The 24763-nt window shown below is 46.7% G+C and overlaps 1 protein-coding gene across 2 annotated transcripts; it reads right to left on the minus strand.

Moving 5' to 3' along the window:
* Positions 1-4276: 4276 nt before the first annotated feature.
* On the minus strand, positions 4277-14196 carry LOC134928659 (gastrula zinc finger protein XlCGF8.2DB-like). Of its 2 annotated transcripts, none has more exons than XM_063924621.1 (3): positions 14088-14196; positions 11356-11435; positions 4277-6164 (listed from the first exon to the last, which is right to left on the minus strand). In XM_063924621.1, the coding sequence occupies exon 3, from the start codon at positions 6153-6155 to the stop codon at positions 5070-5072; it is 1086 nt and encodes a 361-aa protein (XP_063780691.1). In that variant the 5' UTR covers positions 6156-6164; positions 11356-11435; positions 14088-14196; the 3' UTR covers positions 4277-5069. The 2 variants fall into 2 exon arrangements, with proteins under 2 accessions (XP_063780691.1, XP_063780692.1); XM_063924622.1 differs by lacking the exon at positions 14088-14196 and adding an exon at positions 12911-12935.
* Between the last annotated feature and the right edge of the window lie 10567 nt (positions 14197-24763).

The following is a 24763-nucleotide window of genomic DNA, read 5'->3' on the forward strand; positions in this document are numbered from 1 at the left end:
GACCTTGCCCTTATTAGGAGATCGTCCAAGTATGGGATAATTAATACGCCTTTTCTTCGAAGAAGAATCATCATCTCGGCCATTACCTTTGTAAAGACCCGAGGTGCCGTGGACAATCCGAACGGCAGCGTCTGAAACTGATAGTGACAGTTTTGTACAACGAACCTGAGGTACCCCTGGTGTGAGGGGTAAATTGGAACGTGGAGATACGCATCTTTGATGTCCAAGGATACCATAAAGTCCCCTTCTTCCAGGTTCGCTATCACTGCTCTGAGTGACTCCATCTTGAACTTGAACTTCTTTATGTACAGGTTCAAGGACTTCAGATTTAGAATAGGCCTTACCGAGCCATCCGGCTTCGGTACCACAAAAAGAGTGGAATAATACCCCTTCCCTTGTTGCAGAAGAGGTACCTTGACTATCACCTGCTGAGAGTACAGCTTGTGAATGGCTTCCAAAACCGTCTCCCTTTCGGAGGGGGACGTTGGTAAAGCAGACTTCAGGAAACGGCGAGGTGGATCTGTCTCTAATTCCAACCTGTACCCCTGAGATATCTGCAGGATCCAGGGATCTACTTGCGAGTGAGCCCACTGCGCGCTGTAATTTTTGAGACGACCCCCCACCGTCCCCGAGTCCGCTTGAGAAGCCCCAGCGTCATGCTGAGGCTTTTGTAGAAGCCGGGGAGGGCTTCTGATCCTGGGAAGGAGCTGCCTGTTGCTGTCTCTTCCCTCGACCTCTGCCTCGTGGCAGATATGAATAGCCCTTTGCTCTCTTATTTTTAAAGGAACGAAAGGGCTGCGGTTGAAAGGTCGGTGCCTTTTTCTGTTGGGGAGTGACTTGAGGTAGAAAGGTGGATTTCCCGGCTGTAGCCGTGGCCACCAAATCTGATAGACCGACTCCAAATAACTCCTCCCCTTTATACTGCAAAACTTCCATATGCCGTTTTGAATCCGCATCGCCTGTCCACTGTCGCGTCCATAAAGCTCTTCTGGCCGAAATGGACATCGCACTTACCCGTGATGCCAGTGTGCAGATATCCCTCTGTGCATCACGCATATAAAGAAATGCATCCTTTATTTGTTCTAACGACAGTAAAATATTGTCCCTGTCCAGGGTATCAATATTTTCAATCAGGGACTCTGACCAAACTACCCCAGCACTGCACATCCAGGCAGTCGCTATAGCTGGTCGTAGTATAACATCTGCATGTGTGTATATACTTTTTTGGATATTTTCCATCCTCCTATCTGATGGATCTTTAAGTGCGGCCGTCTCAGGAGAGGGTAACGCCACTTGTTTAGATAAGCGTGTTAGCGCCTTGTCCACCCTAGGAGGTGTTTCCCAGCGCTCCCTAACCTCTGGCGGGAAAGGGTATAATGCCAGTAATTTCTTTGAAATTATCAGCTTTTTATCAGGGGCAACCCACGCTTCATTACACACGTCATTTAGTTCTTCTGATTCAGGAAAAACTATAGGTAGTTTTTTCATACCCCACATAATACCGTTTAGTGGTACCTGTAGTATCAGCTAAATGTAACGCCTCCTTCATTGCCAAAATCATATAACGTGTGGCCCTACTGGAAAATACGGTTGATTCGTCACCGTCACCACTGGAGTCATCGCCTGTGTCTGGGTCTGTGTCGACCGACTGAGGCAAAGGGCGTTTCACAGCCCCTGACGGTGTTTGAGTCGCCTGGACAGGCACTAATTGATTGTCCGGCCGTCTCATGTCGTCAAACGACTGCTTTAGCGTGTTGACACTATCCCGTAGTTCCATAAATAAAGGCATCCATTCTGGTGTCGACTCCCTAGGGGGTGACATCCTCATATTTGGCAATTGCTCCGCCTCCACGCCAATATCGTCCTCATACATGTCGACACACACGTACCGACACAGCAGACACACAGGGAATGCTCCTAACGAAGACAGGACCCACTAGCCCTTTGGGGAGACAGAGGGAGAGTTTGCCAGCACACACCAAAAGCGCTATATATATATATACACCAGGGAAAGCCTTATAATAAGTGCTCCCTTATAGCTGCTTTGTTATATCAAAATATCGCCATAAATTTGCCCCCCCTCTCTGTTTTACCCTGTTTCTGTAGTGCAGTGCAGGGGAGAGACTTGGGAGCCGTCCTGACCAGCGGAGCTGTGAGAGGAAATGGCGCCGTGTGCTGAGGAGATAGGCCCCGCCCCTTTTCTGGCGGGCTCGTCTCCCGCTATTTAGAGAAATCAGGCAGGGGTTAAATATCTCCATATAGCCTCTGGGGGCTATATGTGAGGTATTTTTAGCCTTTATATAGGTTACATTTGCCTCCCAGGGCGCCCCCCTCCCAGCGCCCTGCACCCTCAGTGACTGCCGTGTGAAGTGTGCTGAGAGGAAAATGGCGCACAGCTGCAGTGCTGTGCGCTACCTTTAGAAGACTGCAGGAGTCTTCAGCCGCCGATTCTGGACCTCTTCTGACTTCAGCATCTGCAAGGGGGCCGGCGGCGCGGCTCCGGTGACCATCCAGGCTGTACCTGTGATCGTCCCTCTGGAGCTTGATGTCCAGTAGCCAAGAAGCCAATCCATCCTGCACGCAGGTGAGTTGACTCCTTCTCCCCTCAGTCCCTCGCTGCAGTGATCCTGTTGCCAGCAGGAATCACTGTAAAATAAAAAACCTAGCTAAACTTTTTCTAAGCAGCTCTTTAGGAGAGCCACCTAGATTGCACCCTTCTCGGCCGGGCACAAAAATCTAACTGGAGTCTGGAGGAGGGTCATAGGGGGAGGAGCCAGTGCACACCACCTGACCTGGAAAAGCTTTACTTTTTGTGCCCTGTCTCCTGCGGAGCCGCTATTCCCCATGGTCCTTTCAGGAACCCCAGCATCCACTAGGACGATAGAGAAACATTGCGCTGGTGAGTGCTGAGGGAGAAGCCCCGCCCCCTCAACGGCAGGCTTCTGTCCCGCTAAAAGTGTAAAATTGGCGGGGGCTCCTGCATATACACAGTGTCCAGCTGTATATATGCTCCTTTTGCCAAATAAGAGGTTTATATTGCTGCCCAGGGCGCCCCCCCCCCCCCCCCCTGCGCCCTTACAGTGACCGGAGTATGTGAGGTGTGTGGGAGCAATGGCGCACAGCTGCAGTGCTGTGCGTTACCTCAGTGAAGATCATGAAGTCTTCTGCCGCCTGTGAAGTCTTCTTTTCTTCATACTCACCCGGCTTCTATCTTCCGGCTCTGCGAGGGGGGGGGCGGCGCGGCTCCGGGACGGACGGCGAGGGTGAGATCCTGCGTACCAATCCCTCTGGAGCTAATGGTGTCCAGTAGCCTAAGAAGCAGGACCTAGCTTCAGAGAGTAGGGCTGCTTCTCTCCCCTCAGTCCCACGATGCAGGGAGTCTGTTGCCAGCAGAGCTCCCTGAAAATAAAAAACCTAACAAAATACTTTCCATCAGTAAACTCAGGAGAGCTCACTGAAAAGCACCCAGCTCGTCTGGGCACAGTCTCAAACTGAGGTCTGGAGGAGGGGCATAGAGGGAGGAGCCAGTGCACACCAGGAACTAAAATTCTTTCTTAAAGTGCCCATGTCTCCTGCGGAGCCAGTCTATCCCCATGGTCCTTACGGAGTCCCCAGCATCCTCTAGGACGTTAGAGAAATACATATAATAACAGAAGTGTCCAGAGCACTTTGTGTCATCACCAACACTTGTGCGGGAACTCAGAGGTTCCCCAAAGCCAATGAGAAGACCTTTTTATCACTTCATATTTTTATAGATCCCCACACGTTTTTATATAAATACACAAACTTTTTAAAATAAAGACAGAGCCACTGTGCTTCTTTATTTCACCATCAATCTTATCTGGGTCAGGGGGGCACTTGCACAATAATCAGTAGCGAGTAACAGAAGCAGCGCCATTGGGTGTAGCGGACATGCACTTGTTGTCCTTCAGGTAGCGCCTCGGTGTTAGCGATGTGGCTGACATGACTGTGCTATTGAACCAGGCCACTTCTGTATCCCTGTGAATAAAAAGTACAGATGCCCTCTGTAAAAAGGATCAGCTTCCAAAAAGCAAACATATCTATTTACAAGCGTCAACAACATGGTTCGCTTTACTGAGCGGCCGCCATGTTTAGGAATCCTTTCTCTAGTCTGATGACCCTCACAGATACTCTACCTACCACAGTTGATAACGGAGAACAATAGCTTATACTCTGCTAGCTAACAAGGAAACACAAAATTATAAAATCTGAAACCCAGACGCACAACATGAAAACTTTTGCACACACACATAAGTTTGTTAATGTTACACGTCTTTATTTCAAAATGAAAAAAGCTCTGTATTTCCAACGTAACGGCTGCTTAAACTACGACAGGATGAAACTGCAGGACAAAACATTTCATTTTATACAGACCGAAAAGACAAATTTAAAACTTAAGAAAAAAGAGCTAAGTTTACCAACTAGTATTTTACCAGAGCCCACGGTCACCAGCATCTGAGCAGTGCAATGCGCAGTGCGAGGCGCATCGGTCTGCTGCAGAGCAGGCGGTGGAAGGAGAATGAACATGGTAGCAATCAGGCGGTATGTACACCAGGACAGATGGTCCGAGAGAACTATGCCCACAGACAAAAGGGAAGAAACCCAGCAAGGCACAGGGACTGTGCAGACTGATATATCTGACAACGTAAAGGCTATCTATCCCGTGCGTATAGTTCTTTTCCTAAACGTGATCCCAGGACCCCCATCACTTCAGAGATGCAGCCGCCGCACATGTCGCCCCCATCCATCCGGCAGGGAGGTCCAGCACTTTGGCGCTGGCTTGCATGCAGAAGTCTCCAGATTATTGTGGCAGACGATCTTACCCCAACATTCTTCTATGGAGCATGATATATACATTTGTACTATATTCACAATGTAATCTTATAGGCGTGGAACATCCCTTTTGATAGCTGTGAGAATGACAATGTGGCCATAATATAAAGAACGTTGGAGAACGCCAATCTGGGGCTCAGCTGGAAGCAGTAAAGGGGGTCAGCTTGAAATTTTAAAAACAAACATTGAAGTGTAAATTCTATTCTTAAAAACAGCTAATTATGAGACTTTGGCTTTTCCGCGCTCTGCAGGTTGTGGACCCGGATATGAGCCTGTAATGTCTCCTCTTTGTTGAAGCTCCTGTCGCACTGGCTGCATGGAAAGGGCTTGTCGGGGGCATGTGCCGCCTGGTGAGACACCAGCTGCGTCTTCAGGAAGAAGCTCTCGTTGCACTGAGAGCACTTGAAGGGCTTAGTGTCTGTGTGCACTCCCTCGTGAGTGATGAGCAAGGACTTGTCGTTGAAGCTCTTATCGCAGTGTCGGCACTTGTACGGCTTGGGCTTCAGATGACACTCTCCGTGGGCCTCCAGGCTGCTGCGGTTGGGGAACCATTTGTTGCAATGGTTGCATTTCTGAGGCTTCTCCCCAGTGTGGGTTCTCTTGTGGGCGACCAGGAGAGACTGGTCGTTGAACTTCTTGTCACACTGGTCACAATGGAAGGGCTTTCCCTCTCGGTGGATGTTGCTGTGAGCCGCAAGTAGAGCCGGCTTGGAGAAACTTTCGTCACACACCGGACAAGGATAGGCAAGCTTCCCGGTGTGGATCCTCTGGTGGGCTTCCAGAATGGACTTGTCCCTGAACTTTTTCTCGCAGAACTTGCATGGGTGAAGTTTCCCTTCCAGGAGGGGGCTGCTGCTTCCACTAGAATTGGAGCTTTCAGTCGGGGACATACTGGTGTGAGGGCTCTCCACGCGGTTATTGGTGACATGCTTGGTGCGGTGAGCAGTTAGGTCAGACTTTAGACTGAAGCGGGCATCGCAGACATCGCACTTGAAGGTCTTGTCGCCAGCTTTGTGGCTCTTGCGGTGGGCTTCTAGAGCGGCGCTGTGCTTGTAGCATTTCTCGCACTCAGAGCAATAATATTGTCGGCGTCTTCTCAGATTCCTGCCATGGGTCGGGGGAGAGTAGTCACTGTCATTATCATCATCTTCAGCGCTTTCATCATCATCTTCCCCCTCCTCATCTGCAGGCTCGTCCCTGCGGGGTCTCTTCACCTGCCTTTTCTTCTTCTCTTCTACCTCCTCTGGGTCAGGCTCGATGTAAACATCGATTGTGTCTACATGGGGAGTACCGTCATCCATTTCTGTAGTCTGGAAAGTAAGAAGGAGGAGGTGATAAATGCAGAGACTCGCTACCAACAGGGTGTCTGTGTCACAGCAGGTGCTGACTGTACTGTAGACAACGCTATGCACTAACTACTGTATTACAGCCACACAGTGCAAGCAACATCTAGACAATGACTGCAGTTCTTTAATGTGTCCGCCCCAACAATAAAAAGTCAATGTCACCAATCACTCTCTCGGCACAAGTATCTCCACATGGCTGAAACACTACTTAGAGCGCTACACCCGTGCGGTTGATATGCTATACATGTCAGTACCAGCCTGCTTGTAGATGTAACACCCACACAGGTGAAACGCAAGGAACATTTCAGCTGTTTGGAGATCACAGCGCCAATATGGCGAGGTCGTCTTAGTGACATCAACAGCGTCGGCCTCCTGACGGCATCCCAATGGAAACTAGATCAGATTATTAAGTTCATATCACTCATTGGTCAGGTGTTTTGCAAAACGCTTAAATCTCGCCGTCTTGGATGGAAAAATAATCCCATACAGAATTGTCCTTTTACGCTTTGGATTTACTTGCGCCACATAACACACAAGGTCCCAGGCAACTCGGCAGCGCCAAACATGTTTCTCGCTAAAAAAGGGGCATCTTAATCGCATGAATAAAATAACTTGGAGCAACAAAATGTCATAGATCCGTTTCATGCGAGTCACTTGCACATCTGTGTGCGACAGTCTGAATCTGTGCAAAACGGGCTCGCGTGCAGCGGCCGCAGATATTCCTCACGCACAGTTCAGTCATGACTAATCTGGGAATTTGTACACGTTACACCAGTTCCTGTGCATTTACAGTTGCACCCTAGCATGTCAGGATCACAGAGTGGTAACTAAGCTGCAAGAGACTGTACAATACTCCTGAGCGGCTCATGTCATTACCCAAAATGTCTGTGCCAAACCCTGCAATTGGGATAGGGTCACTAGGTCGACATGAGTTTAACTTTTTTTTAAATTTTTGGATTTTCACACTTTACGATCCACGTGGACTTCGATAGGGAATAGTAACCCTTGCAGAGAGGCATCATGTGAGGGGACACTGTGCACTAATCGGGGTTACCCGTTACTTTACGAAGAAAACACCAAAAACACGTTAACAAAAACTCATGACGACCGAATGACCTGTTGACCTAAATTGTGTCAATCCAATGACCCATACCCCTGCAATTATGCTTATTGTGCTCCCTAGGATTTTGTTCATTATTTCTGTGTAGTTTTGGACTTGTAATTCTAAAACCTCTGTATCATGTAAAAGGTTTTTTGAAGTCTGTAAAGCGACTGTTCTATGGGAGAAAAGCGCTATATAAATAAAATGGTAATTATTCTGTATGTATGGCGTATAGACGCAAGGTGTACAAGGACAAAAATGCAGCGTGAAAAGACAATAAACCATCTGACCATTCTCCTTTATTCCTAATTTACAATGGGGATGAGCAAGCAGCACGCCGGGTAACGCTGCTCGCTCCCTATACAGCACGCCGGGTAACGCTGCTCGCTCCCTATACAGCACGCCGGGTAACGCTGCTCGCTCCCTATACAGCACGCCGGGTAACGCTGCTCGCTCCCTATACAGCACGCCGGGTAACGCTGCTCGCTCCCTATACAGCACGCCGGGTAACGCTGCTCGCTCCCTATACAGCACGCCGGGTAACGCTGCTCGCTCCCTATACAGCACGCCGGGTAACGCTGCTCGCTCCCTATACAGCACGCCGGGTAACGCTGCTCGCTCCCTATACAGCACGCCGGGTAACGCTGCCCGCTCCCTATACAGCACGCCGGGTAACGCTGCCCGCTCCCTATACAGCACGCCGGGTAACGCTGCTCGCTCCCTATACAGCACGCCGGGTAACGCTGCTCGCTCCCTATACAGCACGCCGGGTAACGCTGCTCGCTCCCTATACAGCACGCCGGGTAACGCTGCTCGCTCCCTATACAGCACGCCGGGTAACGCTGCTCGCTCCCTATACAGCACGCCGTGTAACGCTGCTCGCTCCCTATACAGCACGCCGTGTAACGCTGCTCGCTCCCTATACAGCACGCCGGGTAACGCTGCTCGCTCCCTATACAGCACGCCGGGTAACGCTGCTCGCTCCCTATACAGCACGCCGGGTAACGCTGCTCGCTCCCTATACAGCACGCCGGGTAACGCTGCTCGCTCCCTATACAGCACGCCGGGTAACTCTGCTCGCTCCCTATACAGCACGCCGGGTAACGCTGCTCGCTACCTATACAGCACGCCGGGTAACGCTGCTCGCTCCCTATACAGCACGCCTTGTAACGCTGCTCGCTACCTATACAGCATGCCAGGTAACGCTGCTCGCTCCCTATACAGCACGCCGTGTAACGCTGCTTGCTACCTATACAGCACGCCGTGTAACGCTGCTATCTATATACTATGCTGTGTAACGCTGCTACCAATATACCATGATGTGTAACTCCTCTATCTATATACCATGCTGTGTAACGCTGCTTGCTACCTATATACCATGCTGTGTAATGCTGCTTGCTACCTATATACCATGCTGTGTAATGCTGCTTGCTACCTATATACCATGCTGTGTAATGCTGCTTGCTACCTATATACCATGCTGTGTAACTCTGCTACCAATATACCATGCTGTGTAACTCTGCTACCAATATACCATGCTGTGTAACGCTGCTTGCTACCTATATACCATGCTGTGTAATGCTGCTTGCTACCTATATACCATGCTGTGTAATGCTGCTTGCTACCTATATACCATGCTGTGTAACTCTGCTACCAATATACCATGCTGTGTAACGCTGCTATCTATATACCATGCTGTGTAACTCTGCTACCAATATACCATGCTCTGTAACGCTGCTACCAATATACCATGCTGTGTAACGCTGCTTGCTACCTATATACCATGCTGTGTAACTCTGCTATCTATATACTATGCTGTGTAACGCTGCTACCAATATACCATGCTGTGTAACGCTGCTTGCTACCTATATACCATGCTGTGTAACGCTGCTTGCTACCTATATACCATGCTGTGTAACTCTGCTTGCAACCTATATACCATGCTGTGTAACGCTGCTTGCTACCTATATACCATGCTGTGTAACTCTGCTACCAATATACCATGCTGTGTAACGCTGCTATCTATATACCATGCTGTGTAACTCTGCTAACTATATACCATGCTGTGTAACGCTGCTTGCTAACCTAAATACCATGCAGTGTAACGCTGCTATCTATATACTATGCTGTGTAATGCTGCTACCAATATACCATGCTGTGTAACTCTGCTATCTATATACCATGCTGTGTAACTCTGCTATCTATATACCATGCTGTGTAACTCTGCTATCTATATACCATGCTGTGTAACGCTGCTTGCAACCTATATACCATGCTGTGTAATGCTGCTTGCAACCTATATACCATGCTGTGTAACTATCTTTATACCATGCTGTGTAACGCTGCTACCAATATACCATGCTGTGTAACTCTGCTATCTATATACCATGCTGTGTAACTCTGCTATCTATATACCATGCTGTGTAACGCTGCTTGCAACCTATATACCATGCTGTGTAATGCTGCTTGCAACCTATATACCATGCTGTGTAACTCTGCTTGCAACCTATATACCATGCTGTGTAACTCTGCTACCTATATACCATGCTGTGTAACTCTGCTACCTATATACCATGCTGTGTAACTCTGCTACCTATATACCATGCTGTGTAACTCTGCTACCTATATACCATGCTGTGTAACTCTGCTACCTCTATACCATGCTGTGTAACGCTGCTTGTATATAGCATATCTGTGTGTTACTGACACGGTTTGGCAGAGCACTATAGAGAGGAGGCTGCAGCAGAGAACCCTTTGCTTTTATCTGAATAATAACAGCAGAAAGTTAGCAAACCACCCAATCAGTTTAAGAGACATAAACCGAACAGCTCTATAAGATTTATGGGTACAGTAACACAAATGACCATTTTACATCAGCCGCAATAATTGGGACACGCCCGTGTCCTTTCTGCCATTATTTTACTATATAGTGAGCGTCTTGTGCACAGAACGGAAGTGTCCTCATTCACCATTATTGCATCCTTTCACGGCGTGCAACTCTGCTCTCAGCGAGCATCTCTCTCACCCGAACGCCATGCAACAAACCCACTTCATGCGACTGCACAGATGAATATAACACTTGTATATCAGTGTGTGGCAGAGTCTGTATCTGTATTGAGAAGCGCTACGACGCAGCGGACACTTTTCTACACCAAGTTCCGTTGTGCTTCATATACAGATTGCGTACAGATATACAAGTGTCACGTATTAAATAAAACTGTGCAGTCTTGGGAACTACACAGCTTTGAGGCTAGATGAATGGGGACACATCTGTAGTTTAACATGGCTCTCTCTAAACACATCTCTTACATGTTGGGCTTAAAGGTGCCAGGAAGTGGCACTCTGTTTAGTAAATAAACCCGTTACGAAATCACATCATGCAGTCCCACTCTATACCCAGATATAACACAGCGCCAGTCCCAAATGACTCCCAAGTCTAAAGGTCCATACACACTTAACGATAAAATGAACGACGTCGCTCATTTTCCCCCTCCTTGAGCGACGTCGCTCATTTTATCGTCAAGTGTGTATGCCGCCAGCGACGACCGATGCGCGGCCCCGCGGGTCGACAACGATCGTCGCTGTCGGTAGGGCATGCATGAAGGATGTGGACTGTCGTCCACGACCTTCATGCAGGGCTGGCGGGGGCGTGACGTCACTGAGCGATATGAGCGGTCATATCGCTCAGTGCGTACAGGCGGCCGCCGACCGGCCAGCCCGGGAGGGGGAAACGTTAGACGATGTCGCTCACAGAGCGACATCGTCTAATGTGTATGGGCCTTAAGGTCAGTCCCCCACTGCCATGCCGGAGATATTGTGTCTCCACCAGGGATAACATAAGGATATTGCCGTTTCCATTAACCAGTTACTTCCCAATTTCTCATCTTACTGGTCCTACAGCAGGAAGAGATCAGCAGGGTTGGGGGAAGTGGGGTTTGTTGGGTGGAGAAGGGGTACTAAGGCAACATCTCCACTCACTACAAGCTGGTTCCCAGGCAAGACAGAGGAGAAGGGTAAGAGGACCAGGGTCATAGAGCATCCAGAAGTACTCACCAGAGAAAGCAGACCAGCAGGTAAATGTGGAAACACCCCAGTGGCACAATGTCAGCAGTGCTGCCAGCACCGGAAGCCGCCTGCGGAGAGAGGAGACGCATGTTAGAAGACATTCCCGCAGGGATTATAAAACTTGGTGCCAGATAGGAAAACGCTTTATATCTAGTGACTAATTCCCATGTAAATGACTTCTCTCGATCAGTCACTCGCTCCCTCTGCACCCAGTGCTGCGAGCTGCTGTACACCCCATTAATAGAAACAGCATTTATAAAACAGACCACCATAAAAGCACCAAGATCGCCGGGAGATCCGTTTTCTTACACGTGAGATAAGTGCACAATAACTAGAACTCATCCTGCACCAATGGCAGCTATCAGCACATGCAGCGGGATAAAACGAGAAATCTCCATGAAGTGGTCAGAAATGTGGTCATTGTCCAGTCATAATTTAGTCTTATTTCTGTGCAGCTGCTGCTACAAGCGTTTCCCAGCAGATACTCCTATGTAGACAGGCAGCTGAATCTCTGACACCCCTGGATCATCAGTCTCCCTCTGTCCTCAGCACCATCCATATACAACACAAGTTCTTCTGTATTATGTTACTAGTCTCTGAAACCAGATTGCACAGCGCTGTACATCCGAGCAGGTGATTGTACCTGACGGCAAAGCAAACGTGTTCCTAATATACTTACGTAATCAGCCACATTTCTTAGTAAAACTGGGTATGCCTTAAATATTCTGCCCAAATATCCTATCACAGTAATAATTCCCATCATTCCCTATATACCTCACTTCTATACTGACCATACTTTAAAACTGCCCTCCCCATCCTCTGGTGCCCTAACAGGGCATATGATGCAAGAAATTGAGCATCATCCACGTTTTGCCTATAATTATTTTATACTAATATATATATATATATATATAACATTTCCAGCATGACATAAGGCAAATGAGGGTGATACAAGTCAGCTAGAACCAAAATATTTTAATATACTACAGCTGCAGTCGCACTGGCAGACAGCGCGGTGTAAGTGCGGGCAGACACGGACAGTCTGGGAAGCCGTCATTACATACAGACCATTACCTGTCCCACTATCTGCACATTATGCTCCAGAACCCTCTTTATACAGTACAGTATGTCTTTCATCTAAGGCTTCCCATGTCCTATTCACCCCACTGTATTTAGCTGCATGGCTGGCAGCTCTATTCCCCTTTATACACCAACAACCATATATACACCCCGATCATCACTCCCAGATCCCGGCCATGGCTCATATTCCTGTTACCAGTGCATAAGACATGGGAATAACCACATACCTGTATCCCCGAAATACACCCTCCCATACCCCACAGCAGTTCTCTATCCCCACTTATAACCAGACTATAACCAAAGCCACGTACAGTCACATCATCCATCCGAGTGTCTCCCCTACATGTCCCTGGGTTATAACCTTACCCCGTTCATCCGGGGGTCTCCCCTCCATGCCCCTGTGTTGTATCCCTACACCGCTCAACGGGGGACTTCCCTCCATGCCCCTGTGTTATAACCTTACCCCGTTCATCCGGGGGTCTCCCCTCCATGCCAGTGTTCTATCCCTACACAGCTCATCCGGGGGTCTCCTCTCCATGCCAGTGTTCTATCCCTACACAGCTCATCCAGGGGTCTCCCTTCCATGCCAGTGTTCTATCCCTACACAGCTCATCCAGGGGTCTCCTCTCCATGCCAGTGTTCTATCGCTACACAGCTCATCCAGGGGTCTCCCTTCCATGCCAGTGTTCTATCCCTACACAGCTCATCCAGGGGTCTCCTCTCCATGCCAGTGTTCTATCGCTACACAGCTCATCCAGGGGTCTCCCTTCCATGCCAGTGTTCTATCCCTACACAGCTCATCCAGGGGTCTCCTCTCCATGCCAGTGTTCTATCCCTACACAGCTCATCCAGGGGTCTCCTCTCCATGCCCATGTTATATCCCTACACAGCTCATCCAGGGGTCTCCTCTCCATGCCCATGTTATATCCCTACACAGCTCATCCAGGGGTCTCCTCTCCATGCCCATGTTATATCCCTACACAGCTCATCCAGGGGTCTCCTCTCCATGCCCATGTTATATCCCTACACAGCTCATCCAGGGGTCTCCTCTCCATGCCCATGTTATATCCCTACACAGCTCATCCAGGGGTCTCCTCTCCGCTTTCAGAGTCCACACCCCTGAGAATTGCCCATCCACCCATAAGATCTCCCCCTACACACCCAAAATCACAAAGTGCCCCCCATTCACCAGTGACCTCATTCCCCACAAGTATTCCCTCCATAATCTCCCCCTTCTACCCCCAGCAGTCTCTCCCCTCCCCTACTTCCACCAGATCTGCACACAGAGACCGGACCCCCCTAACATAAAGAATACAGATCCCCGGGAGTCCCAGAAACCACCCCCCCCCCCCCCCCCGAGACCCCCGCCCCCCTCCACCCCGAAGAAGTGGCGACCACACAACGGGGTCACCTCCCCGTCCTCTCTCCAGGGTCACTAAGGAGGACATCACTACACCCGAAACCCGCCCCTCATGCTCCCCGCCGCGGCACGGACAGTGACATGCAGCCCGCTGCCCGCCGCTCCCTTCGCGGGCGCCCTGTGCGGTGAGCTGTACCGCCCGATGCCCGGATTCCGGGTCACACCGCTCGCTCTGCCACCGCCGCCCCCCGGTCACACACCCCGCCAGCACCGTTCTCACCGCAGCGGAAAAAGAGATGAGGCGCCAAAAGATCGCGGCGCCGAAAGAGAACGACCGGATGTGACGACACGGGAAGAGAGGTGTGCGGTGACGTCACATAGGCTCCTCCCCCCGTCTGTCTGGCCGCTCACGTCACTCTTCGCTCACCGCCTCCCGCCACTTCCAGCCAATCACAGCGTCACAGACTCACACTCTCACAGCGTCACGCCTCCTCCCGCAGAAGCACAGAGGAGAGACACAGCTCCCTCACCATGTGCTGTGCAGCCATATACCCTCTTTGTGCCCCTATGTATACCCTCCCTGTGCCCCTATATATACCCTCCCTATGTCATCACTGTATATACACAATGTGCACTCATCATCCCTATACTGTATATACACCCTGTGTCCTCATCATCACTGTACTGTATATACACCCTATGTCCTCATCATCACTATACTGTATATACACCCTGTGCCCTCATCATCACTATACTGTATATACACCGTGTCCTCATCATCACTATACTGTATATACACCCTGTGTCCTCATCATCACTATACTGTATATACACCCTGTGCCCTCATCATCACTATACTGTATATACACCCTGTGTCCTCATCATCACTATACTGTATATACACCCTGTGCCCTCATCATCACTATACTGTATATACACCCTGTGCCCTCATCATCACTATACTGTATATACACCCTGTGCACTCATCATCATTGTACTGTATATACACCCTGTGCCCTCATCATCACTGTACTGTATATACACCCTGTGTCCTCATCATCACTATACTGTATATACACCCTGTGTCCTCATCATCACTATACTGTATATACACCCTGTGCCCTCATCATCACTATACTGTATATACACCCTGTGTCCTCATCATCACTGTACTGTATATACACCCTATGTCCTCATCATCACTATACTGTATATACACCCTGTGCCCTCATCATCACTATACTGTATATACACCCTGTGCCCTCATCATCACTATACTGTATATACACCCTGTGCACTCATCATCATTGTACTGTATATACACCCTGTGCCCTCATCATCACTGTACTGTATATACACCCTGTGTCCTCATCATCACTATACTGTATATACACCCTGTGCCCTCATCATCACTATACTGTATATACACCCTGTGCCCTCATCATCACTATACTGTATATACACCCTGTGCACTCATCATCATTGTACTGTATATACACCCTGTGCCCTCATCATCACTGTACTGTATATACACCCTGTGTCCTCATCATCACTATACTGTATATACACCCTGTGTCCTCATCATCACTGTACTGTATATACACCCTGTGTCCTCATCATCACTGTACTGTATATACACCCTGTGTCCTCATCATCACTATACTGTATATACACCCTGTGCCCTCATCACCACTAGTGTATATACACCCTGTGCCCTCATCATCACTGTACTGTATATACACCCTGTGTCCTCATCATCACTATACTGTATATACACCCTGTGCCCTCATCATCACTATACTGTATATACACCCTGTGCCCTCATCATCACTGTACTGTATATACACCCTGTGCCCTCATCATCACTGTACTGTATATACACCCTGTGTCCTCATCATCACTATACTGTATATACACCCTGTGCCCTCATCATCACTATACTGTATATACACCCTGTGCACTCATCATCACTGTACTGTATATACACCCTGTGCCCTCATCATCACTGTACTGTATATACACCCTGTGTCCTCATCATCACTATACTGTATATACACCCTGTGTCCTCATCATCACTATACTGTATATACACCCTGTGTCCTCATCATCACTGTACTGTATATACACCCTGTGCCCTCATCATCACTATACTGTATATACACCCTGTGTCCTCATCATCACTATACTGTATATACACCCTGTGCCCTCATCACCACTAGTGTATATACACCCTGTGCCCTCATCATCACTGTACTGTATATACACCCTGTGTCCTCATCATCACTATACTGTATATACACCCTGTGCCCTCATCATCACTATACTGTATATACACCCTGTGCCCTCATCATCACTGTACTGTATATACACCCTGTGCCCTCATCATCACTGTACTGTATATACACCCTGTGTCCTCATCATCACTATACTGTATATACACCCTGTGCCCTCATCATCACTATACTGTATATACACCCTGTGCACTCATCATCACTGTACTGTATATACACCCTGTGCCCTCATCATCACTGTACTGTATATACACCCTGTGTCTTCATCATCACTATACTGTATATACACACTGTGTCCTCATCATCACTGTACTGTATATACACCCTGTGTCCTCATCATCACTGTACTGTATATACACCCTGTGTCCTCATCATCACTATACTGTATATACACCCTGTGTCCTCATCATCACTATACTGTATATACACCCTGTGTCCTCATCATCACTATACTGTATATACACCCTGTGCCCTCATCACCACTAGTGTATATACACCCTGTGCCCTCATCATCACTGTACTGTATATACACCCTGTGTCCTCATCATCACTATACTGTATATACACCCTGTGCCCTCATCATCACTATACTGTATATACACCCTGTGTCCTCATCATCACTGTACTGTATATACACCCTGTGCCCTCATCATCACTGTACTGTATATACACCCTGTGTCCTCATCATCACTATACTGTATATACACCCTGTGTCCTCATCATCACTATACTGTATATACACCCTGTGTCCTCATCATCACTATACTGTATATACACCCTGTGTCCTCATCACCACTGTACTGTATATACACCCTGTGTCCTCATCACCACTAGTGTATATACACCTTGTGTCCTCATCATCACTGTACTGTATATACACCCTGTGTCCTCATCATCACTATACTGTATATACACCCTGTGTCCTCATCATCACTATAATGTATATACACCCTGTGTCCTCATCATCACTGTACTGTATATACACCCTGTGCCCTCATCATCACTATACTGTATATATACCCTGTGTCCTCATCCTCACTGTACTGTATATACACCCTGTGCCCTCATCATCACTATACTGTATATATACCCTGTGTCCTCATCATCACTATACTGTATATATACCCTGTGTCCTCATCATCACTATACTGTATATACACCCTGTGCCCTCATCATCACTGTACTGTATATACACCCTGTGCCCTCATCATCACTGTACTGTATATACACCCTGTGCCCTCATCATCACTGTACTGTATATACACCCTGTGCCCTCATCATCACTGTACTGTATATACACCCTGTGTCCTCATCATCACTATACTGTATATACACCCTGTGTCCTCATCATCACTATACTGTATATACACCCTGTGTCCTCATCATCACTATACTGTATATACACCCTGTGTCCTCATCATCACCGTACTGTATATACACCCTGTGTCCTCATCATCACTATACTGTATATACACCCTGTGTCCTCATCATCACTGTACTGTATATACACCCTGTGTCCTCATCATCACTGTACTGTATATACACCCTGTGTCCTCATCATCACTGTACTGTATATACACACCCTGTGTCCTCATCATCACAATACTGTATATACACCCTGTGTCCTCATCATCACTATACTGTATATACCCTGTGCCCTCATCATCACTGTACTGTATATATACCCTGTGTCCTCATCATCACTGTACTGTATATACACCCTGTGTCCTCATCATCACTGTACTGTATATACACCCTGTGTCCTCATCATCACTGTACTGTATATACACCCTGTGTCCTCATCATCACTGTACTGATTATACACCCTGTGCCCTCATCATCACTATACTGTATATACACCCTGTGCCCTCATCACCACTATACTGTATATACACCCTGTGTCCTCATCATCACAATATATACACCCTGTACCCTCATCACCACTATACTGTATATACACCCTGTGTCCTCATCATCACTGTACTGTATATACACCCTGTGTCCTCATCACTGTACTGTATATACACCCTGTACCCTCATCATCACTGTACTGTATATACACCCTGTGTCCTCATCATTACTGTACTGTATATACACCCTGTGTCCTCATCATCACTGTACTGTATATACACCCTGTGCCCTCATCATCACTATACTGTATATACACCCTGTGCCCTCATCACCACTAGTGTATATACACCATACCTGCCTACTTTTGAAAAAGTATTTCAGGGAGATTGTGAAAGTAGCACCTATCAGTGCAGGAGTGTACTGCTACATCGGAGAGGCGTGTCATGAATATGACTTACATCCACATGTAAATGAGCCCCAAAGTTAGTAAGATCTACCTGTTGAAGAAAAGACACTGATATTTTGCAGGATTTGTTTGTGTATTGTGTTATACAAGAGCTTCCATATACTGTATGTGGCCATAGGTTCATTGTTCCTTATAACCAATGCAGGGAAATGGCGCTGATGATCCCATTGAATGTATGTAGCTCTGATTTCTTTTCCCCCCAAGAATGCAATAGCTGCATAATGGGAGTTAAGGGGGGTACTCACGGAGCGATCGCTGCTTAAAATCTAAGCAATCTGACTAGATTGCTTAGATTTTAAGCATGGTCGCTCCGTGTGTAGCCCCCACAGCGATAGCTATGCGCAGCCGCTGGGTGAAATGAGCGCCCCCCCCCCCCGTCTCCCCGCGCACGCTCAGCACACAACTCTCCCACTTCGGCCCGTGAATACGGCCCTTAAGGGGCAATCAGGGAGATTGCTGGACTATTCAGGGAGTGCGGGAGATTGCTGCTATTTCAGGGAGTCTCCTGCAGAATGAGGGAGGGTAGGCAACTATGATATACACCCTGTGTCCTCATCATCACAATATATACACCCTGTGTCCTCATCATCACAATATATACACCCTGTGTCCTCATCATCACTGTACTGTATATACACCCTGTGTCCTCATCATCACAATATATACACCCTGTGTCCTCATCATCACTATACTGTATATACACCCCGTGCCCTCATCACCACTAGTGTATATACACCTTGTGTCCTCATCATCACTGTACTGTATATACACCCTGTGTCCTCATCATCACTATACTGTATATACACCCTGTGCCCTCATCACCACTATACTGTATATACACCCTGTGTCCTCATCATCACTGTACTGTATATACACCCTGTGTCCTCATCACCACTATACTGTATATACACCCTGTGTCCTCATCATCACTATACTGTATATACACCCTGTGTCCTCATCATCACTATACTGTATATACACCCTGTGTCCTCATCATCACTATACTGTATATACACCCTGTGCCCTCATCATCACTATACTGTATATACACCCTGTGTCCTCATCATCACTATACTGTATATACACCCTGTGTCCTCATCATCACTATACTGTATATACACCCTGTGCCCTCATCACCACTATACTGTATATACACCCTGTGTCCTCATCATCACAATATATACACCCTGTGTCCTCATCATCACTGTACTGTATATACACCCTGTGTCCTCATCATCACTATACTGTATATACACCCTGTACCCTCATCATCACTATACTGTATATACACCCTGTATCCTCATCATCACTATACTGTATATACACCCTGTGTCCTCATCATCACTATACTGTATATACACCCTGTGCCCTCATCATCACTGTACTGTATATACACCCTGTGCCCTCATCATCACTATACTGTATATACACCCTGTACCCTCATCATCACTGTACTGTATACACCCTGTGCCCTCATCATCACTATACTGTATATACACCCTGTACCCTCATCATCACTATACTGTATATACACCCTGTGCCTCATCATCACTGTACTGTATATACACCCTGTGTCCTCATCATCACTGTACTGTATATACACCCTGTGTCCTCATCATCACTGTACTGTATATACACCCTGTGCCCTCATCATCACTATACTGTATATACACCCTGTGTCCTCATCATCACTATACTGTATATACACCCTGTGTCCTCATCATCACTATACTGTATATACACCCTGTGCCCTCATCACCACTAGTGTATATACACCCTGTACCCTCATCATCACTGTACTGTATATACACCCTGTGTCCTCATCATCACTGTACTGTATATATACCCTGTGTCCTCATCATCACTATACTGTATATACACCCTGTGTCCTCATCATCACTATACTGTATATACACCCTGTGCCCTCATCACCACTAGTGTATATACACCCTGTACCCTCATCATCACTATACTGTATATACACCCTGTGTCCTCATCATCACTGTACTGTATATACACCCTGTGTCCTCATCATCACTATACTGTATATACACCCTGTGTCCTCATCACCACTAGTGTATATACACCCTGTACCCTCATCATCACTGTACTGTATATACACCCTGTGCCCTCATCATCACTATACTGTATATACACCCTGTGTCCTCATCATCACTATACTGTATATACACCCTGTGCCCTCATCATCACTGTACTGTATATATACCCTGTGTCCTCATCATCACTATACTGTATATACACCCTGTGCCCTCATCACTATACTGTATATACACCCGGTGCCCTCGTCATCACTGTACTGTATATACACCCTGTGTCCTCATCATCACTATACTGTATATACACCCTGTGCCCTCATCATCACTGTACTGTATATACACCCTGTGTCCTCATCATCACTGTACTGTATATACACCCTGTGTCCTCATCATCACTATACTGTATATACACCCTGTGTCCTCATCATCACTATACTGTATATACACCCTGTGTCCTCATCATCACTATACTATATATACACCCTGTGCCCTCATCATCACTGTACTGTATATACACCCTGTGCCCTCATCATCACTGTACTGTATATACACCCTGTGTCCTCATCATCACTATACTGTATATACACCCTGTGCCCTCATCATCACTATACTGTATATACACCCTGTACCCTCATCATCACTGTACTGTATATACTCCCTGTGCCCTCATCATCACTGTACTGTATATACACCCTGTGTCCTCATCATCACTGTACTGTATATACACCCTGTGCCCTCATCACTATACTGTATATACACCCTGTGTCCTCATCATCACTGTACTGTATATACACCCTGTGCCCTCATCATCACTAGTGTATATTAGTGATGAGCGGGTTCGGTTTCTCAGAAACCGAACCCCCCCCCGAACTTAAGCCTTTTTACACGGGTCCGAGCCGTGCTCGGATTCTCCCGTGTGGCTCGGGTAAACCGAGCGCGCCGGAACGTCATCATTCCGCTGTCGAATTCTCGCGAGATTCGGATTCTATATAAGCAGCCGCGCGTCGCCGCCATTTTCACACGTGCATTGAGATTGATAGGGAGAGGACGTGGCTGGCGTCCTCTCCGTTATAGTCATAATAGAAAAGACTAAGAGTGACATTGTTATAATTGTGGGGAGGATTGGGGACGGGGAGCAGCTGTTAGGAGTACAGTGCAGGGTTTTGCTGATAGTAGTGAGTGTGACCACCAGTTTAATCCGTTCTCTGCCTGAAAAAAACGCTCCATACCATATCTGTGCTCAGTGTGCTGCATGATATATCTGTGCTGAGTGCACTGCTCACACTGCCTAATTGTGGGGACTGGGGAGCAGTTATAGCAGGAGTACAGTGCACAGTTTTGCTGACAGTGACCACCAGTCCAGTATACGTTTGTCTGCCTGAAAAACACTCCTGTGGTGGCTTTTTTTCTTTATACTAGTAGTTAAGCAGTCTGCTGACAGTGTCCACCAGGTCCACTTATTATACAGTATATTATATATATAGCAGTACGGTAGGCCACGGCTGTACCTACCTCTGTGTCGTCACTCGTCGTCCATAAGTAATAATAGTATACTATCCATCCATCTACATTGTATACCTGTGGTGGCTTTTTTTTCTTCATACTAGTTTAGCAGTCTGCTGACAGTGTCCACCAGGTCCGTTATTATTATTCTGTATATATTATATATATAGCAGTACGGTAGGCCACGGCTGTACCTACCTCTGTGTCGTCACTCGTCGTCCATAAGTAATAAAACTATACTATCCATCCATCTACATTGTATACCTGTGGTGGCTTTTTTTTCTTCATACTAGTTTAGCAGTCTGCTGACAGTGTCCACCAGGTCCGTTATTATTATTCTGTATATATTATATATATAGCAGTACGGTAGGCCACGGCTGTACCTACCTCTGTGTCGTCACTCGTCGTCCATAAGTAATAATACTATACTATCCATCCATCTACATTGTATACCTGTGGTGGCTTTTTTTTTCTTCATACTAGTTTAGCAGTCTGCTGACAGTGTCCACCAGGTCCGTTATTATTATTCTGTATATATTATATATATAGCAGTACGGTAGGCCACGGCTGTACTTACCTCTGTGTCGTCACTCGTCGTCCATAAGTAATAATAGTATACTATCCATCCATCTACATTGTATACCTGTGGCGGCTTTTTTTTCTTCATACTAGTTTAGCAGTCTGCTGACAGTGTCCACCAGGTCCGTTATTATTATTCTGTATATATTATATATATAGCAGTACGGTAGGCCACGGCTGTACCTACCTCTGTGTCGTCACTCGTCGTCCATAAGTAATAATACTATACTATCCATCCATCTACATTGTATACCTGTGGTGGCTTTTTTTTCTTCATACTAGTTTAGCAGTCTGCTGACAGTGTCCACCAGGTCCGTTATTATTATTCTGTATATATTATATATATAGCAGTACGGTAGGCCACGGCTGTACCTACCTCTGTGTCGTCACTCGTCGTCCATAAGTAATAATACTATACTATCCATCCATCTACATTGTATACCTGTGGTGGCTTTTTTTTTCTTCATACTAGTTTAGCAGTCTGCTGACAGTGTCCACCAGGTCCGTTATTATTATTCTGTATATATTATATATATAGCAGTACGGTAGGCCACGGATGTACCTACCTCTGTGTCGTCACTCGTCGTCCATAAGTAATAATACTATACTATCCATCCATCTACATTGTATACCTGTGGTGGCTTTTTTTTCTTCATACTAGTTTAGCAGTCTGCTGACAGTGTCCACCAGGTCCGTTATTATTATTCTGTATATATTATATATATAGCAGTACGGTAGGCCACGGCTGTACCTACCTCTGTGTCGTCACTCGTCGTCCATAAGTAATAATACTATACTATCCATCCATCTACATTGTATACCTGTGGTGGCTTTTTTTTTTCTTCATACTAGTTTAGCAGTCTGCTGACAGTGTCCACCAGATCCGTTATTATTATTCTGTATATATTATATATATAGCAGTACGGTAGGGTACGGCTGTACCTACCTCTGTGTCATCACTCGTCGTCCATAAGTAATAATACTATACTATCCATCCATCTACATTGTATACCTGTGGTGGCTTTTTTTCCTTCATACTAGTTTAGCAGTCTGCTGACAGTGTCCACCAGGTCCGTTATTATTATTCTGTATATATTATATATATATAGCAGTATGGTAGGCCACGGCTGTACCTACCTCTGTGTCGTCACTCGTCGTCCATAAGTAATAATACTATACTATCCATCCATCTACATTGTATACCTGTGGTGGCTTTTTTTTCTTCATACTAGTTTAGCAGTCTGCTGACAGTGTCCACCAGGTCCGTTATTATTATTCTGTATATATTATATATATAGCAGTATGGTAGGCCACGGCTGTACCTACCTCTGTGTCGTCACTCGTCCATAAGTAATAATACTATACTATCCATCCATCTACATTGTATACCTGTGGTGGCTTTATTTTCTTCATACTAGTTTAGCAGCCTGCTGACAGTGTCCACCAGGTCCGTTATTATTATTCTGTATATATTATATATATAGCAGTACGGTAGGCCACGGCTGTACCTACCTCTGTGTCGTCACTCGTCGTCCATAAGTAATAATACTATACTATCCATCCATCTACATTGTATACCTGTGGTGGCTTTTTTTTCTTCATACTAGTTTAGCAGTCTGCTGACAGTGTCCACCAGGTCCGTTATTATTATTCTGTATATATTATATATATAGCAGTACGGTAGGCCACGGCTGTACCTACCTCTGTGTCGTCACTCGTCGTCCATAAGTAATAATACTATACTATCCATCCATCTACATTGTATACCTGTGGTGGCTTTTTTTTCTTCATACTAGTTTAGCAGTCTGCTGACAGTGTCCACCAGGTCCGTTATTATTATTCTGTATATATTATATATATAGCAGTACGGTAGGCCACGGCTGTACCTACCTGTGTGTCGTCACTCGTCGTCCATAAGTAATAATACTATACTATCCATCCATCTACATTGTATACCTGTGGTGGCTTTTTTTTCTTCATACTAGTTTAGCAGCCTGCTGACAGTGTCCACCAGGTCCGTTATTATTATTCTGTATATATAATATATATAGCAGTACGGTAGGCCACGGCTGTACCTACCTCTGTGTCGTCACTCGTCATCCATAAGTAATAATACTATACTATCCATCCATCTACATTGTATACCTGTGGTGGCTTTTTTTTTCTTCATACTAGTTTAGCAGTCTGCTGACAGTGTCCACCAGGTCCG

Source organism: Pseudophryne corroboree, chromosome 5, assembly GCF_028390025.1.
Source record: "Pseudophryne corroboree isolate aPseCor3 chromosome 5, aPseCor3.hap2, whole genome shotgun sequence".
Taxonomy (NCBI): domain Eukaryota; kingdom Metazoa; phylum Chordata; class Amphibia; order Anura; family Myobatrachidae; genus Pseudophryne; species Pseudophryne corroboree.

Excerpts from the sequence above, each read along its gene's own strand:
- LOC134928659 (XM_063924621.1), bottom strand. The coding sequence starts at position 6,155 with ATGGATGACGGTACTCCCCATGTAGACACAATCGATGTTTACATCGAG.